The sequence below is a fragment of the Corvus hawaiiensis genome, chromosome 24 (genome assembly GCF_020740725.1).
Source record: "Corvus hawaiiensis isolate bCorHaw1 chromosome 24, bCorHaw1.pri.cur, whole genome shotgun sequence".
NCBI classification, from domain to species: Eukaryota; Metazoa; Chordata; class Aves; order Passeriformes; family Corvidae; genus Corvus; species Corvus hawaiiensis.
The window spans coordinates 7712018-7729763 of NC_063236.1; the positions used below are offsets into that span (position 1 = coordinate 7712018).

The following is a 17746-nucleotide window of genomic DNA, read 5'->3' on the forward strand; positions in this document are numbered from 1 at the left end:
CCGTTACACCCACCACACCCGGCCCCGTTCCCGGCCCCGTTCCCGGCCCCATTCACCGCCCCTGCCCCGGCGCCGGTCCTGCCCCTTCCGCCCCGCTCCGCTGCCTGCCGGGACGCGTAGTCCCGCGGCCCCGCGCCGCTCCCGGCCCGCTGCAGGTCCGCTCTCGGCTCCGCCGATCGCTCCGCGCCCCGCTCCTCCCGGCCCCGCTGCTCCCGGCCCCGCTGCTCCTGTAGCTCCCCTGCTCCTGTAGCTCCGCTCCTCTATTGCTCCGCTCCCCCGGCTGTCCCGCTGCCGTCCCCGCTCCTCCTGTCGCTCCGATGCTCCTGTCCCCCCGCTCCTCCGCTTGCCCCGCTCCTGTCCACCCGCTCCTGTTTCCCCGCTCCCCAGCTTGCCCCGCTGCTGTCCCCGCTCCACCTGTTGCCGCTGTCCCGCTCCTTGTCCCGCTGCTGTCCCCGCCGCCCGCCCCATCCCTCCGGCAGCGGGGAGCGTCCCTCGGGGTTTAGGCTTGGTAGAAGCCGCCGGCATTAATTAGCGCGGCTCAGGAACGGGATGAGGCGCTCGGTAATCTCGCCGGGGCAGGCAGAGCCCGGCTGCCCGCACCGGCATCCTGGAGCTCCGGGGTTGCTCTTTTTCGCTTCTAAACCGGAAACTGGACGATCTCACGGGGTCAGGCATGGGAGAAGTGGGGCTGGCGGAGCGCTGGGGCTGCTCCGGAGCTGCTGGCTCCACCGGGGTTTGGGGTCTCAAAGAGGATCCATGGGCTTCCCGAGTGGGGAGGTGTGTGATCGTGTCCCATGCTCGTGGATTCACTCTGAAACCAGGGTGAAAGTCCATCCTGGAACGCAACTCACTGACAGGCAGAGGGGTTGAGCCCTGTACCCCACCCCTGGCCCACCGGTGTCCCCAGCCACTGGATGAAGAGTCGTATGGATCCATGTTTGGGTATATGGATCGCTGTATGGGGGCAGTTTGGGGTTCGGGGTGGGCCTTGCCCGCAGGGGGGGAGGGAAAAGTCCTGGAGCACTCTGAGCGCTCTTCCTTCCTTCCTGGCCTTTGCTCCAGCTCAGCCCTTCCGCCTTCCCAGCCTGGCTCCTTGGCTCTGTCCTGCACCCTGCACCGGCTTCCCGGGGCTGTCACTCCAACCCATTCCCTGCAGGTCCTCCCCTCTGCTCGGTGTTGCCCTCTGGCCCCTGCAAAGCCCCTACAAGCGATGGAGGGAGAGCCCACCCTGCGCCTCCGTATCTTTGACCTCAACTGCTGGTGAGTCCAGAGTTTGCTGGGTCTGCACCAGGCTGTGTGGGTGGAGATGGGGACACTGCACTGGGAGAGGGGTCCCACCTTGGGGTTACCTTCATGTCCCCTTCATTTTGGGCTCACACCACTCTCCCAGCCCCAGAGGGTCATGAGGTGCTTGGCTGGGTAGTGCCTCCTGTCCCCTCTGTGCTTGTTAGCCCCAGAAATACCCCTCATTTGCACCTCAAGCAAGGATGAGCTGCCTCAATTCTGCAGGCAGGAGAAGCTGTCCCCAGACAGCCTCCTTGCATATCCCTCTTGTCCCCATGTCCTCACATGGCCCTTTCCCCCGCCCACCTTTCCCATCTGCATCCTGCTTCTACGGGTACTGGAGCCCTCTTTCTCTCCCTCGCTTTGGGTCACAGTGGGCCCTGACAGCCCCCATCACCTGTCCCCACCAGGCTGTGACTGTCACCCCTCTCTGGCAGGGCCATCCGCTACCTGAGCAAGCGGCGGCAGGAGCGCGTCCGGCTCATCGGGGACACGCTGCGCCGGGAGGGCTTTGACCTGGTGCTGCTCCAGGAGGTGAGGGCAGTTTGTGAGCCAAGTGCAGCCATTCCCAGCCTGGGAGATGAGCGTGACTGTTCTCAGCCTATCCCACTGTTCTCCAGGTGTGGAGCGAGCAGGACTACAGTGACCTGAGGGTGAAACTAGCAGGCTGCTACCCCTTCTCCCATTACTTCCGCAGGTGAGAAGGGCAAGGTCACCCCCCTGGGGCTGTCTGTGGGGCAGTGCCAGGGCTGTGCCGTGTCCTCGGGGTTTAGCACTTGCAGAGACCGGTGCAGGTGCTTTAGGCCACCTCTGTCACTGTGAGAGACCCCATGCCTGGGTAGTGGGATGCTCACAGGAGCACACTACGATCCAGGCATCCAGGGAATCCTCCTGGCTCAGGGCTAGGGGGAGGCAGAGGTTTTGGGAACCACGTTTCCTCACTGTGCCATTTCCCTCCCACAGCGGGGTGATCGGCAGTGGCCTCTGCGTCTTCTCCAGGTTCCCCATCCTGGACACCCTACTCTACCAGTACTCACTGAACGGGTACCCCTACATGGTAAGCAGGGTGGGGGGCACATGGCACCATGGTGTCCATCCCCACAGAGCCTCAGTAGCCCTGACCTGCTCTCCTTCCCCTCTGGCAGCTCCAGCATGGGGACTGGTTCTGCGGCAAATCCGTCGGTCTCGTCATTATTAAGATCTCAGGGATCATCTTCAATGTCTACGTCACCCACGTGAGCACCCCAGGGAAGAACCCAGCATGGGGGGGACAATGGGGAGGAGGGGAATGAGTGGCTGTACCCCTCTTTTACTGTCCCCTTGCTTAAGCACTGCTCTCCACTCTGCCCTGGACTATGCACTGATTTAATAAAATATTGCTCGGGGTGGGGAGGGGGCAGGGACTCACAACCTGGTTGTGCAGTGGGGTGAGCATCCCAGGCTCTCCTCAGTGGCGGTGACATAAAGACAGAGGTGTTGGCAGGGACTGTTCAGAGGGGTTGGGTGGGTTTGCAGGGAGCCTGGGGGCAGGGCAGGTGTTAGCATGGGAGTCACAGCCCCTGTGCTTCCTTTCCCTCTCTCTCCAGCTGCATGCCGAGTACTGCCGGGAGAAGGACGCCTACCTGCCCCACCGCCTGGTGCAGGCCTGGGAGCTGGCACAGTTCATCCGGTGAGCAGCTGCACGGTGTCCCCCTGTGGGTCCCCAGGACGTGTGTGGTCACCCCTGCCCCCGGGGCTTGCACTGCAGAGAGCTCCCACTTGCACCAATCCCAGTCAGAAATAAGGCTGAGGAGCACTGGGCAGGTCCCAGTCACTCCAGTCTGGTGCAGGGCAGGGCAGGACAGCCATCCCTGTCCCCACAGACACACCTCAAAGGCAGCAGACGTGGTGCTGCTGGGAGGGGACCTGAACATGCACCCTGAAGATGTGGGCATCCGGCTGCTGCGTGGCTGGACGGGGCTGCGGGACGCCTTTGCTGAGGCCATGCGCTTTGAGGTGAGCTGGGGGGCTGAGCAGGGTCCCAGGGCACTCCAAGAGCCCCCCACTCACCCAGGCTCTTGTCTCAGGGCTGTAAGAACGGCTGCACCCTTGTCCCTGACAACTGCTTCATTGACAAGTCGGAGCTGCTGCCCTTCCCGCTGGGCATCCGCATTGACTACATCCTCTACAAGGTACGGGGAGCGTTGGCCACCAGCTGTGAGGGGCGGGGGTGAGGCACTGGTGTGACCCCCTTGTCCCCTCACCCAGGCCATCTCCAGCTTCACAGTGAAGTGTGAAGAGCTGAAGACCACCACAGGGCCAGCCCTGGGCACAGACATCCCCTTCTCAGATCATGAAGCCGTGATGGCAACACTGCACATCCAGAGGCGGGGACAGCCTGTGGGTGCCGCCCTTGGCGCAGCTGGTAAGTCTGGGGGCTGCTGCCAGCATCCACCATGTGCTGGGGGGACTGGTGGAGTTGGATGGAGCTTGTTGGGGATGTTTCCCCCTGCGGTGCTGCTTGTGGAGGGCTGCAGAGAGGCGGAGACCGGGAGAAGGGTATTGGGGTGGTATGGGGGGGCATAGGAATGGGATATGGAGGTCCCACCCCGCTGAGGGCCCCTGTCCCCGCAGACCTGGCGCTGGCGGACGTGGTGACAGAGGCACGGACAGAGGTGGGTGTGGGGCTGCAGGCGGCGCAGCGGCAGCGCTACTCCTCGGGCAGGATGGCTGTGCTGGCCTTGCTGCTGCTGCTGCTCCAGGCTGCGGCTGCACTGGGCATACTGGCCGGACTGGGCACAGAGCAGCCCTTCCCCAAGCTCTCCTTCTGCCTGCTGGCCTTCCTCGCCCTCGGCGTCCTTGTCCTCGCCACCGGTCTCCATCTGTTTCACACCATGGAGGTGAAGATGCTGCACGGCACCAAGGACCAGATGGGGATGGCACTGCGGGCACTGCAGGAGCGTCCCAGCGAAGGCTGAGCTGAGGCTGTGGGTGTTCCACAATTGTCCCCTTGGCTCCACCGTGTCCCCCTTTTTGATCCTTGTTTTTAGCTGACTTCAGATTTTAGGAGAGCAGCACTGCAGCCAGTGCAGTCATGCAGGTTTGACAGCTGCCTCCAGGTGAAAACTAAGATTTTTGGAGTAGATTTATTGCATTGACCCCTGTGAGAACCACGATGGAGGCAGATTTTTATTGCTGTCTTTTTAAACGCACCCTTTTGTACATGGAGGGACCCACTGGCCTGGCTGGAAGACTTGAGAGGCTGAGGCTCCCCTTGCCTGGGGTGGCCTCAAAGTTTCTGCTGGTTGCTGTTCTGGCAACCAGTTTTGACTCAGATGGAAAATAAAGGCCGTATTTTAACCTTTGGCGCCGGGTCAGGGGGGCTTTATTTGAAGGGAGTGGGTTTGCAGCAGGATTGGGAGGGCTGGAGGAGGTGCTGAGGGGAATGGCAGGATGAGGGCTGAACACAGGGTGGTGGTGCTAAGAGAGGAACCTATGCCTGGGACCCCCATCCCAACACATCTGGGGCTGCCATTTGGCCACAGAAGCCACCCTGCAACAGCAAGGGACTCCAAGGGCATCTGAGGTCTGTGCAAAGACCACTATGGCATTGCCAAGCAGAAGAAATCCCAAAGGGGCAAGGAGGGACAGCCGCTGGTGTCCCTTGTCCTCGGTGTTAGAGTACTGGCCCTGAGCAGAATTCCCTTAGGAGCTACTGGACAAAAAGCCATTCCCTTGCCCAAGGGGCTCATGGCAGGGTTCTGACCCTGGTTTCCTGCAGCAGCTGGGGACAGCATGGATGTGGCATCCAAAAGCAGTGGTGCAGAGTGGCTGATCAGCCCAATCTGTCTGTCACTGGCCCCCACTTGTACAGCCAGATGTCCCTTGAGATGGAGGGTGAGGCTGGGATGGATGCCCTCAGACCTCAGGATGTCCCAGGGTGGCTTCCAGAGACCACTCCTGATGGTGCCCCTGCACATACGGCATCTGCCCTGTGGGCTGCCTCTGGTGGCCACAGTCACTTCCTTGCTGCTGGGAGCCACCACAGTCCCCTTTTGCAGCCCCCTGCAAGTCTCGTTTTCCAACAAGCACAAGGCAAAGGCCATCCAGCCACGCACAGGAATGTCCTCTCAGCACCCCAAAGCTGAGTGCTTCTCAGTGTCTCCTCACGTGAGCATCTCCCAGCAGGTCTGGCCCCTCGGTGACAGACTTTGGCAAGCAGGGAGCTGGATTGGCTGCCGGCACCTGCGGGCAGCTGGGGCATCACCACCTCCAGAGGTAGCTCAGAGTGATGCTCAGAGGGATGCTCAGAGGGACTCTCACACACACACACACACACACACACACACTCTCTGCTTGTCCCCCAGGGAGGATCCCGTGGCTCCGGGGGCTATGAGGATCAAGGCCGCAGCTCACTGAGTCGCTTCTCCTCCTGCATTTGGATGAGGACGTTGCGCTTATTCACCACATCCAGCAGCTGCTTCAGGATCTCCTGCTCAGCCTTCTCATCCTCAGGTGTCTTCAGGGTTTCTGTGGGTGCAGGGGGCCAGAGTAGGGCTGGGAAGGCCACAAACCCTGAGCTGCTCCCCACACCATGCAAAGGCATCCTCGCCCTGGCACGTGCTGGCACTCACCCTGCTTGTTCATGTAACTCCGGAGCTTCTGGTCAAGCTGACACTGCTGCTCCTCCAGCTTCAGTTCCTGCACCCTGTGGGGAGGAAAAGGGTGTGCTGGGTACAGGGTTCGCAGGGGACTGGGCTGAGCTGAGCCCCTACACCAACCAGGGAGCATCCCCCAAGCCTTACGCGATCATGAGGTCCGACTCCTCGCTCATCAGATTGTTCTTCTTCTGGACCAGGTACAGCAGCTGGTTTGTCCACCGTGTCTGCTGGTCAGCCAGGCTCTCTGCAGGACAGGGGAATGGTGAGTGGGGTGCAGACCCCTATCACAGGGTCACAGTGCTCCACCCACCCTGGCCTTACCATTCTCATCCCGGAGTAGCTTCTCCAGCTTGATGCCCTGCTGCTCCAGTTCCCGGAATGTCACCTCGATCTCCTCCAGCCGTCTCTGGATGGCCTGGAAGAGAAAGGCAGCACTCACCTGCAGGCCAGCACCTGCCAACATGTGGCCACCAGCAGCAGGGGGACAGATGGAGGGGACAGTGCCACGCTGGGGACCTGGGTCTCCCCTGTGGGTTACCTGGGCTCTGCAGAACCGCTTCACCTGGGACTCCCTGGCCCGGCGAGCCAATGTGCGCTTCCAGGTGGGATATTTCTCCTCTTCTCTCGGGTCTGGGTACTGTGAAAGGACGGAGGCACAGGCCCTGCACCAGGCACCTCCTGCCTTGGCAGCCACAGCTGAGCCAGACCCGGTGCCTCTGTGAAAGGAGCAAGAGCCCCAGCTACCACGTGTGCTGGTGGGGCCACCAGCACTTGGGGAAAATCCTCACCAACTCTTTCATGATGCCAAGGCCTCTGCCTTCCTCCTCCTCCTCTTTCTCCTCCTCCTCCTCCTCATCCTCCTCCTCCTCATCCTCCTCGCTGTCACTCTCCTCCAAATCTGCCCAAGGAAAGAGCCATTTCAGGCTGATTCCTCATGAGCAAGATGTGGGTACAGCACGTCCTGGAAGGACTGAGAGCTCTGCTTGTCTGGACACTCCAGTTTGTACCACCTACCTTTCTCCATGTCAATTTTCCCCTCCTTCTGCTTCCAGGCGCCTTGTCCCTGCCCCAGGGCAGGGAGGGCCTCAGGTGCTGCCTGGGGCCGCAGACGAGCTGGCTTCAGTGGAGGCTCAGGCTCTGCTTCACTGGTGAGGTTCAGCGTGGACAGACTGAGCTTCTCCAGTGGTGTAAGGATGATCTTCCTCCTGCCCCCACTCTCCTCGCCCTCCTCTGCTGTCCCTTGGGGCTCTGCTCTGGGAACCTCCTCTTCCCTCACATCCCTCCCAGGCTGTGCCAGCAGCTCCTGCTCCTCCATGTCACCAGCATCTGCAGTGTCCTCAACTTCCCCAGGCTCTTCCCCTGGCTGTGGGGCTGCTGGAGTGGGCTGAGGTGGACTGGGTGCCCGCTCCATGGGAGACACACGTGGGCTTCCAGCTTCTGAGGGTGGGTGGGCAGCAGCATCAGCATCCTACAGCAGAGCCACAGCAGAGGAGTGATGCACCACAGGGCCACGCCCAAGCACCCCCTCCACACTTTGCCTTTCCACCATCACCTACAGGGACTTAGGATGATTTACCCCATCAGGCAGTGCTGAAGCCTCATCCTGGGGCAGGTCCACGCTGGGTGGATTGGGGTAGTGCAGCGAGCAGTAAAAATGACCTGGGGGGAGGGGGGGCGAACTCATGCGACAACCTGCAAGGTGGAGAAGTCATGCCCCGAGCATTCCCGCTCCCCAAAAGCCACCTCACCTTCCTCCTCGTCGAAGGCGTAGTCGCCCAGGCGCAGGGTGGCCCCGCAGCGCCGGCACTGGAAGCAGCCGCGGTGGAAGAAGCGTCCCTCGGCGCTGGCTCGCTCCAGGATGTAGACACGGCAGCCACAGAAGTAGCAGGCGTCACTGTTCTCCCCTGTCCTCTCCCTCACCGGCTGCAGGGAGAGAGGACAGGCTGGGGTGGCACCGGGGGCCTGGCACCCACCCTGCCCCGTGGCTGTGCAGGCAGCCATGGGGGCACGGGGCAGGGCTCTGCTCCTCTTGCAGCGCCAGGTCTGGGTGCTCGGGATGGGTGAGGGAGTGGCAAGACTTGGCTCCGGAAAACCAGTTGGGTCAGGAAACAGGCAGGGAGGAGCTGAGAGCCTGTAGGCGTCTGCTTGCGCTGCCCTGGTCCCAGCCCTTGGCTTGGCCCTGCCAGCCACTGGTGCCCCTCCAGTGCCCACCAGCCCTGAGCAGGACCCTCCATCCCAAGGTGACACAAGGACCAACCTGCCCTGGGTCCATCACAGTGGTTTGCGGCAGCTCATGGGCACTGTCCGGAGTGTCTCCATCCAGCCCCGTGTCCAGCTACAAGTGACCCAAGGGGAGGGTCAGCCCCCCACTCTCCCCCCAGGACTGCTGCACCCCAGCAGAACACCCCTTGGGGTGCCTGGGGCAGACCCACCTCGGTGTCCCTGCGGCTCCTCTTGGCCTCAGTGTCCTTCTGGGCACTGTCCTGCAAATGCAAATGGGGTGGTTTGGGTGGGGAAGGGGACAGGGCTTTGATGTGTCACGAGGGTCTGGGTGGGGGTCCCTCACCTGGGCACGTTTGTGTGTCAGGTTCCGGCTCTTCTGCAGCTTGCTGAGGAAGAGGATGGCCCCTCGCGTGCCACAGGGAGACAGTGGCTTCTTGCTGACCTCCACCTCTGCACAGGACATGGCCATTTTGGTGGGACCCACCCAACAAAGAGAGCACCCAGCCAGCCCCAGTGGGCCTCAGGACGGGACAAATCCCCCCAAAATCTCACACCTGAAGAGGTCCTGAAAACTTCATAGAACTGGCTGAGGTAGGTGATGAGGCCCAGGCGGTCAGGCTCTGCCATGGTGGCCATCTCAGCACTGGAGAGCACAGGCTGGATGCCCAGCTCCTGCTCTGCTATGTCCAGCATCATCTGGTGGGTCTGAATGGCATCCTGCGGGTCCACTGAGTCCAAGTCCCTGAGGGGAGACACAGCTGCCATCAGGGTGGGCTCTGCAGAGTGGAGGGTTCCGGGGGGGTCCCAGGCACTCACACCAGGTCCGGGCGGAAGTGGTGGATGAGGGCGCAGAGGGCCAAGCCACTGGTCCAGGAGGTGGTGAAGTTGCTCACGGCCACGCCAGGGTATCCAGCCGTGCTGGCCTGGCACCAGCTCAGCAGCTCTTCGTAGACGTCTCCAGGGGCTGCTGGGGAGGCAGCCTGTGTGTCCCCATTCCACAGAGACAGGGGACAACCCCCCCAGCCCACCTCCTGCCTCAGCATCAGTGCTTTAACAGGAAAGGGATCCCATGGGAATGACCTGAGACACCTCCTCTCCCCCCTGCAACCATCCCCGCAAGTCTCAATAAATGGGTTGATAAAGCATCTGTCAATATTTCATGGCTCAGCATCAGTGAAGGCTGGAGAGGCACAGTCTCCTCCCCAGAAGGCAGCAGAGGGACGTGGCCCGACGTGGGCCACAAGCAGAGGGCATAGAAACCAGTGGTGTCACCAGGACAGCCTGCTGGACACAGGCCAGGGCGCAAGAAACGAGGGGGAGGAAAATCAAGGCAGGAGTCACTTGGGCATGGGCTGCTGGGCAGGACTGGTTGCTCCTACCGGTGCTGAGCCGGTTGTCGCTCTTCCTCTTGTGGTCCACCTCCACCGTGCCCACGAGGTAGAGGTCCTTGACCTGCCAATGGGGACATGCCAGTGGTGGTCACCACCTGTACAGAGCCAATGGCACTGCGCAGGGAGCTGGCCCCAGCAAGGGGGACACCGGGACGCCCCCACACAACTCTCCAGAACCCTCTGCCATCCACAACGGGCGATGTACTCAATGTCCTGGGGACTAATAGCTTCAGTCTCACACCCTTTGGGGACAGGGGACCGGGCAAATTAGTGTCACCTGACAGCCAGGGAGGCTGGGCTGGCTGGCTGTCCCATGGCAGGACCTGGCCAGGTACCTGGCTGGCTTTGATGGCCTGCAGGTTGATGTTGGGGTAGCGCGTGGCCGGGTCGATGCTGTACTGACTGATGTTCTTGTTGGTGTTGTCTGGGGACGTCTGCGAGAGGCGCTGGTAGATGCTCTCCCTGGGTGCAAGGGACAGGGCTGGCATCGCTGCCACCATCCTCACGTGCTCCAGACCCAGCCCAGTGGGATGGGGACACTCACCTCTCGGCCAGCACCTCCAGTGGGGGTGTCCCGGCTGCCCATCGCCGCACCATCCACGCTGCGTCGAAGGCGGCGAGGAAGCCCCTGGCCACCCCGGTGCCCAGTGGCCAGAAGGGCTGCAAAGGGAAAGGCAGAGCTGGAATTGGAGTTGCATGGCTGGTCAGGGCAGCTGGGAGGAGGCTGAGAGCTGCCAGGCTTGGCCAGGGATGAAAGAGGGAGTGGCGGCAGGACGCGCACGGAGAGGATGGGTGGCCGTCTCCTCCCCAGCCAGCAGAGCTGCTTCTGGGGGGGGCTGGGCTGCTCCTCCATCCTGAACCAACCCCAAATCTCTGGTGGGGCTGGAGAAGGGGGATAACCTCCCCAAAGCATGCCACTACTGGGAGCCTGCCCAAGGATGGGGTGCACTGGGCAACTGGGATGAGAAGCACTTAGGGAGGGGAAATATATTGCAACCAATGCATCTTACAGGCAGAGGGAAGTGGAGGTATGAGGTGGTGCTGCAGGGGAATCTCTCACCTCCACCAAGCAGTCGCCCACCAGCCCCAGGAGCAGCCGGCTCCCGTTGTGCTCCCGCACCAGCGCCGCGTTCTCCGAGCGCGTCATGCAGGTGAAGTCGAACATGTCGACATCCGGCAGGTCCCGGTGGTTGAGGGCAAACTCCAGTTCGGGCAGGCAGTAGTTGGTGGAGAAGTTGGCAGCTTCTTTGGCGTAGCTAAGGAGGGCGTCCCAGTTCACATTGTCTGGGGACAGGAGGCTCTCGATGTCCGCTTTGTCCTGCGGAGATGGGGTGAAGCTGGCTGGGGTGTGGGAGGTGCTGTTTGTCCCTCAGCCCAGGAGCACGCAGCTCTGGGGTGCAGCTGTGCCACTGCACTCTGAGAACCCTGGAAGGATTTTTCCTGCGGCACAGGCAACAGCTGCTGCAGCCTCCACCACCCCAGGGGTGTGCAGTCAAACCAGCACCCACGATTTGCATCCTGCTTTCAAGGCTTTCAGCTGCCCATTGCCCATTGTGGGATCCCAGGGCCAGATCCTGCCCTTCTCACCTGGAGGATGACCCCCTTCTTGAGCAGGCTCTGCTTCTTGGCCGTCATGACGAAATAGTGAGTGTCATCCTTGTAGTACACGATGTTTTCCAGGTCGATGCCTGGTGATGGGGAAGGGGCTGAGCCAGGGCCACAGGGTGCCCCAGCACTGGGCTCAGACACCAAATGTCCCCTGCAGTGGGGTACCATGTAGGGAAATGCAGCCCATCACCGGGGACATCCTGGGGCTGAGCCTCCAGCTCCCTCAGGAGGGGACAGGAGCCCCCAGCGCCCTCCATGTGGGGGCTGGGACCACTGACCTGTTTTGTTGTAGAGGTTCTGGAAGAACTTCTGGTTGTAGATTCGGGCCACGCCGCTGATCTCAGCCACCTCCACCTCGGCCCGGCTGTGGCGGTTGATGAAGTTGGTGGTGATGCCAATGGCCAACTTCCCACGCGTCTCCTTCCGCTTGAACCCTGCAGGAGGGGAGAGGCGTGAGCCCCCACCCAGCCCCCCACATTGGTCCTGGGGCTGCAGGGACACCTGATGTCACCTTCAGGGACAAATTTGCCACCGCCAGCTGAGATGAGGACGTCAAACTCGTAGTGGGTGAGGGGAGAGGAGCTGGGCTGCAGCACAGCCTGCCAGCCACCTGCAGGGAGAAGGGGGGTCATGAATGTGCTGGTTCCCAGGGAGCAGGGAAAGGGTTGCATCTCATTCCCCCCAAAAAGGCATGCCTTGGGCTAGCAGAAGGATTGGGGAGCTCAGAGTGGCCACGCGCAGCCCTGTCCTTGCCCCCAGGAATGCCACCCGCCCTGCACAGATACCGTACCTGCCTTGCCCGTGGGGGGAACAAGGCCCTCAAACCGCACATTGATGTGCACCTCAACCCCCAGGAGCAAAGCCACCTTCAGCAGGATCAGCTGGAGCTGCCGAATACCTGGGAGGGCAGAGAGGTACTCAGGGCTGCACCCCTGGGTCCCTGGACTCCCCACAGTCAGGGACCCCAGAGCCTGGGTCTCCTAAAACTCACTGATGTGGTCCAGCGTGCCAGTGCAGAAGCGCCCATAGAACTTCTTGGCGCCCAGCGCCCGCAGGTCGTGGATGGTGAAGGGCCAGAGGTGCAGGACGTTGTTGCGGGAGAAGGAGTCGCGCTTCTCCAGCAGCACCACGCGGGCACCCAGCAGCGCCAGCTCGATGGCCGCCCGCAGCCCGCAGGGCCCGGCGCCCACCACCAGGCACTGCCATGGCACAGGACGGGCAGGGTCAAGGGGGTGGGCAGCCCCAGAGCGGGGTTTGGGTGAACCCCCCAGCGCTCCCAAAGGCAGCACCTCCCCGCTCGCTGGGTCAGGATCTGGCCCTCCCCGCTATTGCCTTTTTCTCACTGATTCTCCCTGCAAATCGGGGTGCCCCCCACCCCCTGAACCTTGCCTTCACCCAGGGCAATGGCAGTCAGGGGAATGGCAGCAATTAAAGCACTGGATGAGATAAGGTGCAGGTCTGCTGCAGGCCTGACACGGGTTTTGTCTCCTGACGGCTTCTGCACGGGGCTGGGACAACAGGGCACAGCAGTCAGGACAAAAGCCATCATCTGTGGGACAGGGAACAGATGTCCCCAAGGGGAAATCCTACTTGGGATGCTCCTGTCTCCCAGAAAGGACTTGACAGGTCCCTCAGCCCCGCCATGAGATGTCCCCAGCGAGAAGCAGCTGGGAGGAGGAAGGACGCTGCTGGCTGCATGGCACTGAGGCGGCATCATGCCATGGGGAGCTGAGCAGTGCTAATTAACATCCTGTCCCATTAAACTCCATCAACCTCCCGCTTGGCACATCCTGCATCCTCCTGGGATGAGAGCCAGAGTGTCCCAAGGGATGTTCTCACCCTGGAGACAAGGACACAGGGCAGGGAGGGACCCAAACCCCTCACCCCACATCCCGGGTACCTTGGTGCCAGCACAGGCTGTGCCCTGGTCGTAGTCCTTGTGCCCGGCTTTCTTATCCAGCTTGCTCCACAGGGCCTTGGCATTCCAATAGTTGAGGGCAGCCTTGAGGCCGTGGTAGAGCTGCAGCCCACTGCCCTGCAGCCCCAGCTGCTGGCACAGCTCCACAAAGCAGCCCAGCACCTCCCGGCACTCCCCAGCACGCAGGAACCTCTCAAAGATGGCATGGGCCGGGTTGCCCGGCTCGTCGGCCGGCACACTCATCCCGTGTCACCCAGAAGCCTGGCAGAGGAACAGCAGAGGTCAGCAGGGAGGGGACCCTCCTGGATCCCCACCCCCAAACACATCCGGTACCAGACCTGGTGTCTCAGTGCCAGCTTTCGCAGCTGCAGGTGCTGTTGGGTGGTGATGGCACTGTCCAAACTGGCACACTTTGTGGCAGCAGCTGGTGGAGCCGTCCCCAGATGCTGCACCCAGAGAGCCACGGTGTCACCCTGCCACGGTGGCGTCAGGGGAGGGGATGGGGAGGGCTGTGGCAGCAGCAAGTGGCTTCCTCCATACAGAAGGTACCTGCAACAGCCAAGAGCAGAGCGAGTTGTTTTGGAGCAAAGACATCGCTTCCTTCCTCTGCAGCCCTGGCCTCACTACAGGGGGGATGGGAGGGAGCGCCTGGCTTTAGGAATCAGCCACAGCTGCTGCAAAAACCAGCAAGACCGGCCCTAGGGCTGTAGGGAGGAGGACTGGATCCATCCCACCAGCCTGGCTTCTGCAGCCGGAGTGGGGTGAACTTTTCCCCCACCTCCCCTTCTACCACTCCTGGAGCGGGTGGAAGCAGATTAGCACAGAGGAAGCAGCGGTGAGGAAATCAAATAAAAGTCAAATCACCCTGCAAATAGCCCCATCATGCCACAGAAGCCATGGCAGGAGGGGTGCAGCACATTCCCCCTGGGCATCCCAAAACCCCCTGCCCCTGGCATCTCCCGGGGGACCAGCTCTCCTTGCATCTGTCTCCCACTCCCAGCACTGCCCCGAGCACCCGCCTGGGCCATCCTCTGTCTTGCCAGCCCGAGCACGAAGAACAAAGTTTTGCCTTTTCCGGCCACTGTCGCCAAGCCCCGGGGCTGTGAAAGGCTCCCCCAGCCCGGCAAAGCAGCTGGCGGAGACACGGTGCTGCCAAGGAGGATCCGGTGGAAAGGCTCGGGAAGACGGAGAGCTCCTACCTTTGAACCACCGCTCTTTGCCCTCTCGCCCCGAGTGTTATCGCGGGCACGTGGCAGCACCCGGAAAGTGGCGGCCACCCCTGCAGTGGGACAAGCATGCCGTGAATAAATTAAGCTGCCCTCAGGAGGAGGGGGCTGGGGGTGGGCGGATAAAGGAGTTATTTAAGCGTGCGCTTAAATTTCGACTGGGAAAACCGAATTCTAGCTGGATTTCAAGTTCAGTCTCACTCAGGACTTTCCCGACACCAGAACGTGCCTTGCGAAGCAGTTCTGCGGGTCACCTTCCCTTCCATCACCACAGTCAGGAAATCCGGGCATTTTAACCACTTCCTTCCTGGGCAGAGGATAAAGCACCCAGCGGGGCAGAGCAGGGACTGGCACCCACCTGAGTGGCAGCGTGGGGACAGAGGACATGGCCTATGCCTTCCTGACAGGGCTGTGAGACCTGGGGACAGATTTCTGCTCTTCCCCTGAGCGCTGCGAGCGGGACAGGATGAGCCTGGGGAAACTGAGGCAGCGCTGCGAACCTCCCTGGAGAATTTGCAGTGCTCCCCCCGTCCTCCTACCACAGAGGCTGCCCAGGCAGCACTGGCTGGCCAGTGCCCCATCCTGGGTTGCCCCCCAGGAGCTCATGTCACTGCGCTGGCACCTGCCAAGGTCACCACACAGCAGCCCCAGGGAGACGGGGCAAAGGCAGCTGCTCAGGCTGGGAGCATCTACTCCAGCCTCAGCAGCCCCGGCTCTGAAAAAAGCCCTCTCTCAGCCTTGATTCCCACTGGACATGATGCCAGGACAAGCGTGCTGCCCGGGAAAGCTTTCCAGCCCCTACGCTTTGGCAGGGAGGCTCAGAGGAGGCAGAACAACAAGCCTTGTGTTACACAGCTTCCTACAGAAAGGATTATCCTGCCAGCACTCTGGCACACTCAACTGCAAGCAAGGTCAGAAACTCCTAGGAAAACTCAGTTCCTGCAGGGTTGATACAAAACCCCAGCTTTCAGCCCACAAGTGCCAGTGGCAGTGGAGGAGGGCGCAGTCTGAGCCAGGCTCTGCTCTCCCCATCAAAGCCTTTTCTTCCCTTTACACTGTTCCTGCAAGCAGGAGGGAGGAGGGGGCGGTTGCGGCCAGCCCTGACTCATCTCATGTCGGCTTTGGTTGGCTGCAGACCTGCCTGTGGGAACATCACCCGGGCCCCACACATGGGGAGCACCCCGGGAGCAGGGACACCACATCCCGCTTTGCAGGTCAGGGTGTCCCTCTTGCCCTTGCATGCAGAGAAGCAGCCTCTTGGGAGAAGGTGGGGGAAGCTGCTTGGGAGCTCACGTGTCTTGCAGGCACATGGAAATAGGGTGGGAAAGGACATGGCTCCAGAGCTAATGAAAGCTGGGAAGAATTTCAGCAGATCGCCTCGCCGCTGCTGCGCTGGCTCCCAGCGTGGACAGGCTGTTCTGGGTCTGGGATCCAGCCTGGAGACTGCAGGCCAGGCTGCTGAGCTGGGATGGACCCCATGAAAGCCCTTCCAGCAAAAGGCCAGTGGGCAGGATGGAGGGTTTCTTGTGACCACCCAACAGCTTGGCCTTGCTTTCAACCACCAGCTGATCTGAGAGGGTATCAGGAAGGGGTGAAGGCACTGGAAGCTCTTACAAGCATTATTGTGCTCAGGAGAAACATCCCAGGTATGGCACTGGGCAGGGAGACCACCCTGGCCACTGCCACGGAAACTTGCCTTGATTTGGGTGGGTTTTAATCCTTGGAGGGAGGGAAAAATCCCTGTCAGTTGCTCTGGTTTGAGGCAGGGATGTGGGTGCATGAGCACAGCCCAGCTTTGCAAGGCCCCAGCATGGAGCTATGGGGAGATGGGCTGAGGAGAGGGGACAAACCTGAGTTGCCCTTTGCCGGGGATCCACAAGCCACAGCCTGGCCATGTCCCAGGGAGCCCTGGGCACAGACAACACTTAGGGAGGAGTAAACGTGCCCCCCTATTTTTGCTGCTCAGCCTGCCCCCCCGGCCAGCACCAGCCCATGGAGGGACCTGCCGCTTGCAGCTGAATTTTGGTAAAAAGAGGAAGTCAGGTCACAGCCAGGCTTCACACCCCACATCATTTTCCTCTTCCTGCTTCTCCTTTACTCCAAACCACATCCATGACAAAGACATCTCTGCGATGATGCCACAGAGCATCCCTCATGGATCTTAGCAAAGCTCTTCCCACCCCATCCTACTCATCCCTGGAGCACTGGTAGCTCTGGGAATGGCGGAGGAGGAGCAGGGACCCCTCTCTTTTCCCTTTGTCCCGGCGGCAGCAGAGGTCAGAGGCTGGAGGGCAAAAGCAGCGAGGATGGAGCGGGGAGGACCCCGCTGCCCCCGGGAGAGGCTGTGCGGAGGGGTCTGCCGGAGAAAAAGCGCTACCCTGCCACGGAGCGTCCCAGGGACACGCAGGACAGGGGTTCGGGGGGCTGAGCCCCCCCCAGCCCCGCAGAACCACCCCTCGGTTTTGTCACCCCCCGTCCCCGCCCTGCGCAGCGATGCTCTCAGCGGGGCGGGCGGAGGGCACCGGCGGTCGGGATGCTGGAGGACACGGGGCTGGGGGGGCAGCAGAGCCCGGCCCCCCCCGCCCAGGGATGCTCTGCCCATCTTCACCCCTCACTCACCTCCACAGCCCCTCGGCGGGGGAAACTGAGGCACGGACCGGGGCGTGGGGAGGGACCGGCGCTGGGCGCAGCCGGGCGACAGCGAGCAGGAAACGACCTCCGGCTCCGCAAGCAGCAGCTGCCGGCCGGCCCGGCCCTCCTCTTGTTTGCCCTCCCCTCCTCGGCCTTCCCCTCCCCTCGCCTGCCCGACCCTCCCCCGCGACCGGGGCGACCCAGGCCGGGCGGTGCCGGGAGAGGGGCGGCCCCCGGGCCACCCCCGCTCTGTGCTGCTGCAGATACTGCGCCGGGGGGTTTGGAGAGCGGGACGAGCGGCACAGCGCAACCCCAGCTGGGATTTTTGTATTTTAGGATGAGAAACCGGACTTTTCGCTAAGCAAACAAAAAGACTCCGGCGATGAAGCCAAACCGCTTCACACTCCGCCCCCGCCCCTGTGCTGCTCCCCCCGCAGCCAGAACCCGGCCAGGAGGGAGCTGGGGGCACCGCAGGGTCCAGGGCGGGGGGACCCACCCAGTGCCAGCTCCGGACCCCTCCCGCCACAGCTCGCGTGGGAACTTCTGGGATTACGTTTCCACCTGGGTCCCACGGGTGGGAATGGTCCCAGTGGGGCGAAGGTACCTGGGGGAGGGGGGGGGGGGGGAGCCCCCGGGGTCACCGAAGATCTCTGCTGGCCGGGTGCTTTTGGGGGTTTCTGGTGGCGATGACCTCGGGGTGCTGCTGGACATTCGCCCTGTGCTGGGACGGGCGTCACGGCAAAGGGGCTCGCGTGCTGTGACGCGCGGTGACAACTTGCCACGAGACTGGGGACGGTGACTCAGGGACACGGGGCGAGCTGGCAA

At 62.0% G+C, this 17746-nt stretch overlaps 2 protein-coding genes and 1 long non-coding RNA gene across 8 annotated transcripts; 2 read left to right on the forward strand and 1 right to left on the reverse strand.

Annotated features, from left to right (window-relative positions):
- Positions 1-95: 95 nt before the first annotated feature.
- Positions 96-4628, forward strand: SMPD2 (sphingomyelin phosphodiesterase 2). The gene is made up of 11 exons (XM_048328504.1): positions 96-155; positions 1157-1260; positions 1722-1818; positions 1905-1981; positions 2248-2341; positions 2430-2519; positions 2871-2953; positions 3147-3279; positions 3351-3455; positions 3532-3688; positions 3898-4628. Exons 2-11 carry the CDS (start codon positions 1211-1213, stop codon positions 4239-4241), a joined length of 1230 nt encoding a protein of 409 aa, XP_048184461.1. The 5' UTR covers positions 96-155; positions 1157-1210; the 3' UTR covers positions 4242-4628.
- MICAL1 (microtubule associated monooxygenase, calponin and LIM domain containing 1) lies at positions 4440-17737 on the reverse strand. 6 transcript variants are annotated; one of them, XM_048328484.1, is made up of 27 exons: positions 17526-17737; positions 14264-14343; positions 13403-13613; positions 13047-13325; positions 12138-12345; positions 11937-12044; positions 11658-11756; positions 11425-11580; positions 11126-11226; positions 10599-10856; positions 10083-10198; positions 9874-10000; positions 9527-9599; positions 8964-9114; positions 8702-8889; positions 8491-8597; positions 8357-8407; positions 8182-8259; positions 7673-7847; positions 7501-7583; positions 6939-7392; positions 6713-6822; positions 6463-6561; positions 6246-6339; positions 6069-6168; positions 5898-5971; positions 4440-5793 (listed from the first exon to the last, which is right to left on the reverse strand). In XM_048328484.1, the coding sequence occupies exons 4-27, from the start codon at positions 13305-13307 to the stop codon at positions 5663-5665; spliced, it is 3402 nt and encodes a 1133-aa protein (XP_048184441.1). In that variant the 5' UTR covers positions 13308-13325; positions 13403-13613; positions 14264-14343; positions 17526-17737; the 3' UTR covers positions 4440-5662. The 6 variants fall into 6 exon arrangements, with proteins under 6 accessions (XP_048184441.1, XP_048184444.1, XP_048184440.1 ...); XM_048328487.1 differs by lacking the exon at positions 17526-17737 and adding an exon at positions 16910-17047 and having other exon boundaries at positions 8964-9111; XM_048328483.1 differs by lacking the exon at positions 17526-17737 and adding an exon at positions 16910-17047.
- Positions 5686-9292, forward strand: LOC125338133. Its single transcript, XR_007208201.1, has 2 exons — positions 5686-5778; positions 6122-9292. It is a non-coding gene; the product is annotated as an uncharacterized LOC125338133 (long non-coding RNA).
- Positions 17738-17746: the final 9 nt, after the last annotated feature.

Excerpts from the sequence above, each read along its gene's own strand:
- MICAL1 (XM_048328486.1), bottom strand. The coding sequence starts at position 13,307 with ATGAGTGTGCCGGCCGACGAGCCGGGCAACCCGGCCCATGCCATCTTT. Across the intron at positions 10,857-11,125 it reads AGAAGGGGGTCATCCTCCAG|GACAAAGCGGACATCGAGAG; the intron begins GTGAGAAGGGCA and ends CCATCTCCGCAG. Across the intron at positions 8,890-8,963 it reads CACTTCCGCCCGGACCTGGT|GGACTTGGACTCAGTGGACC; the intron begins GTGAGTGCCTGG and ends GTCTCCCCTCAG.
- SMPD2 (XM_048328504.1), top strand. The coding sequence starts at position 1,211 with ATGGAGGGAGAGCCCACCCTGCGCCTCCGTATCTTTGACCTCAACTGC. Across the intron at positions 2,342-2,429 it reads TGAACGGGTACCCCTACATG|CTCCAGCATGGGGACTGGTT; the intron begins GTAAGCAGGGTG and ends CCCCTCTGGCAG. Across the intron at positions 2,520-2,870 it reads TCAATGTCTACGTCACCCAC|CTGCATGCCGAGTACTGCCG; the intron begins GTGAGCACCCCA and ends CTCTCTCTCCAG.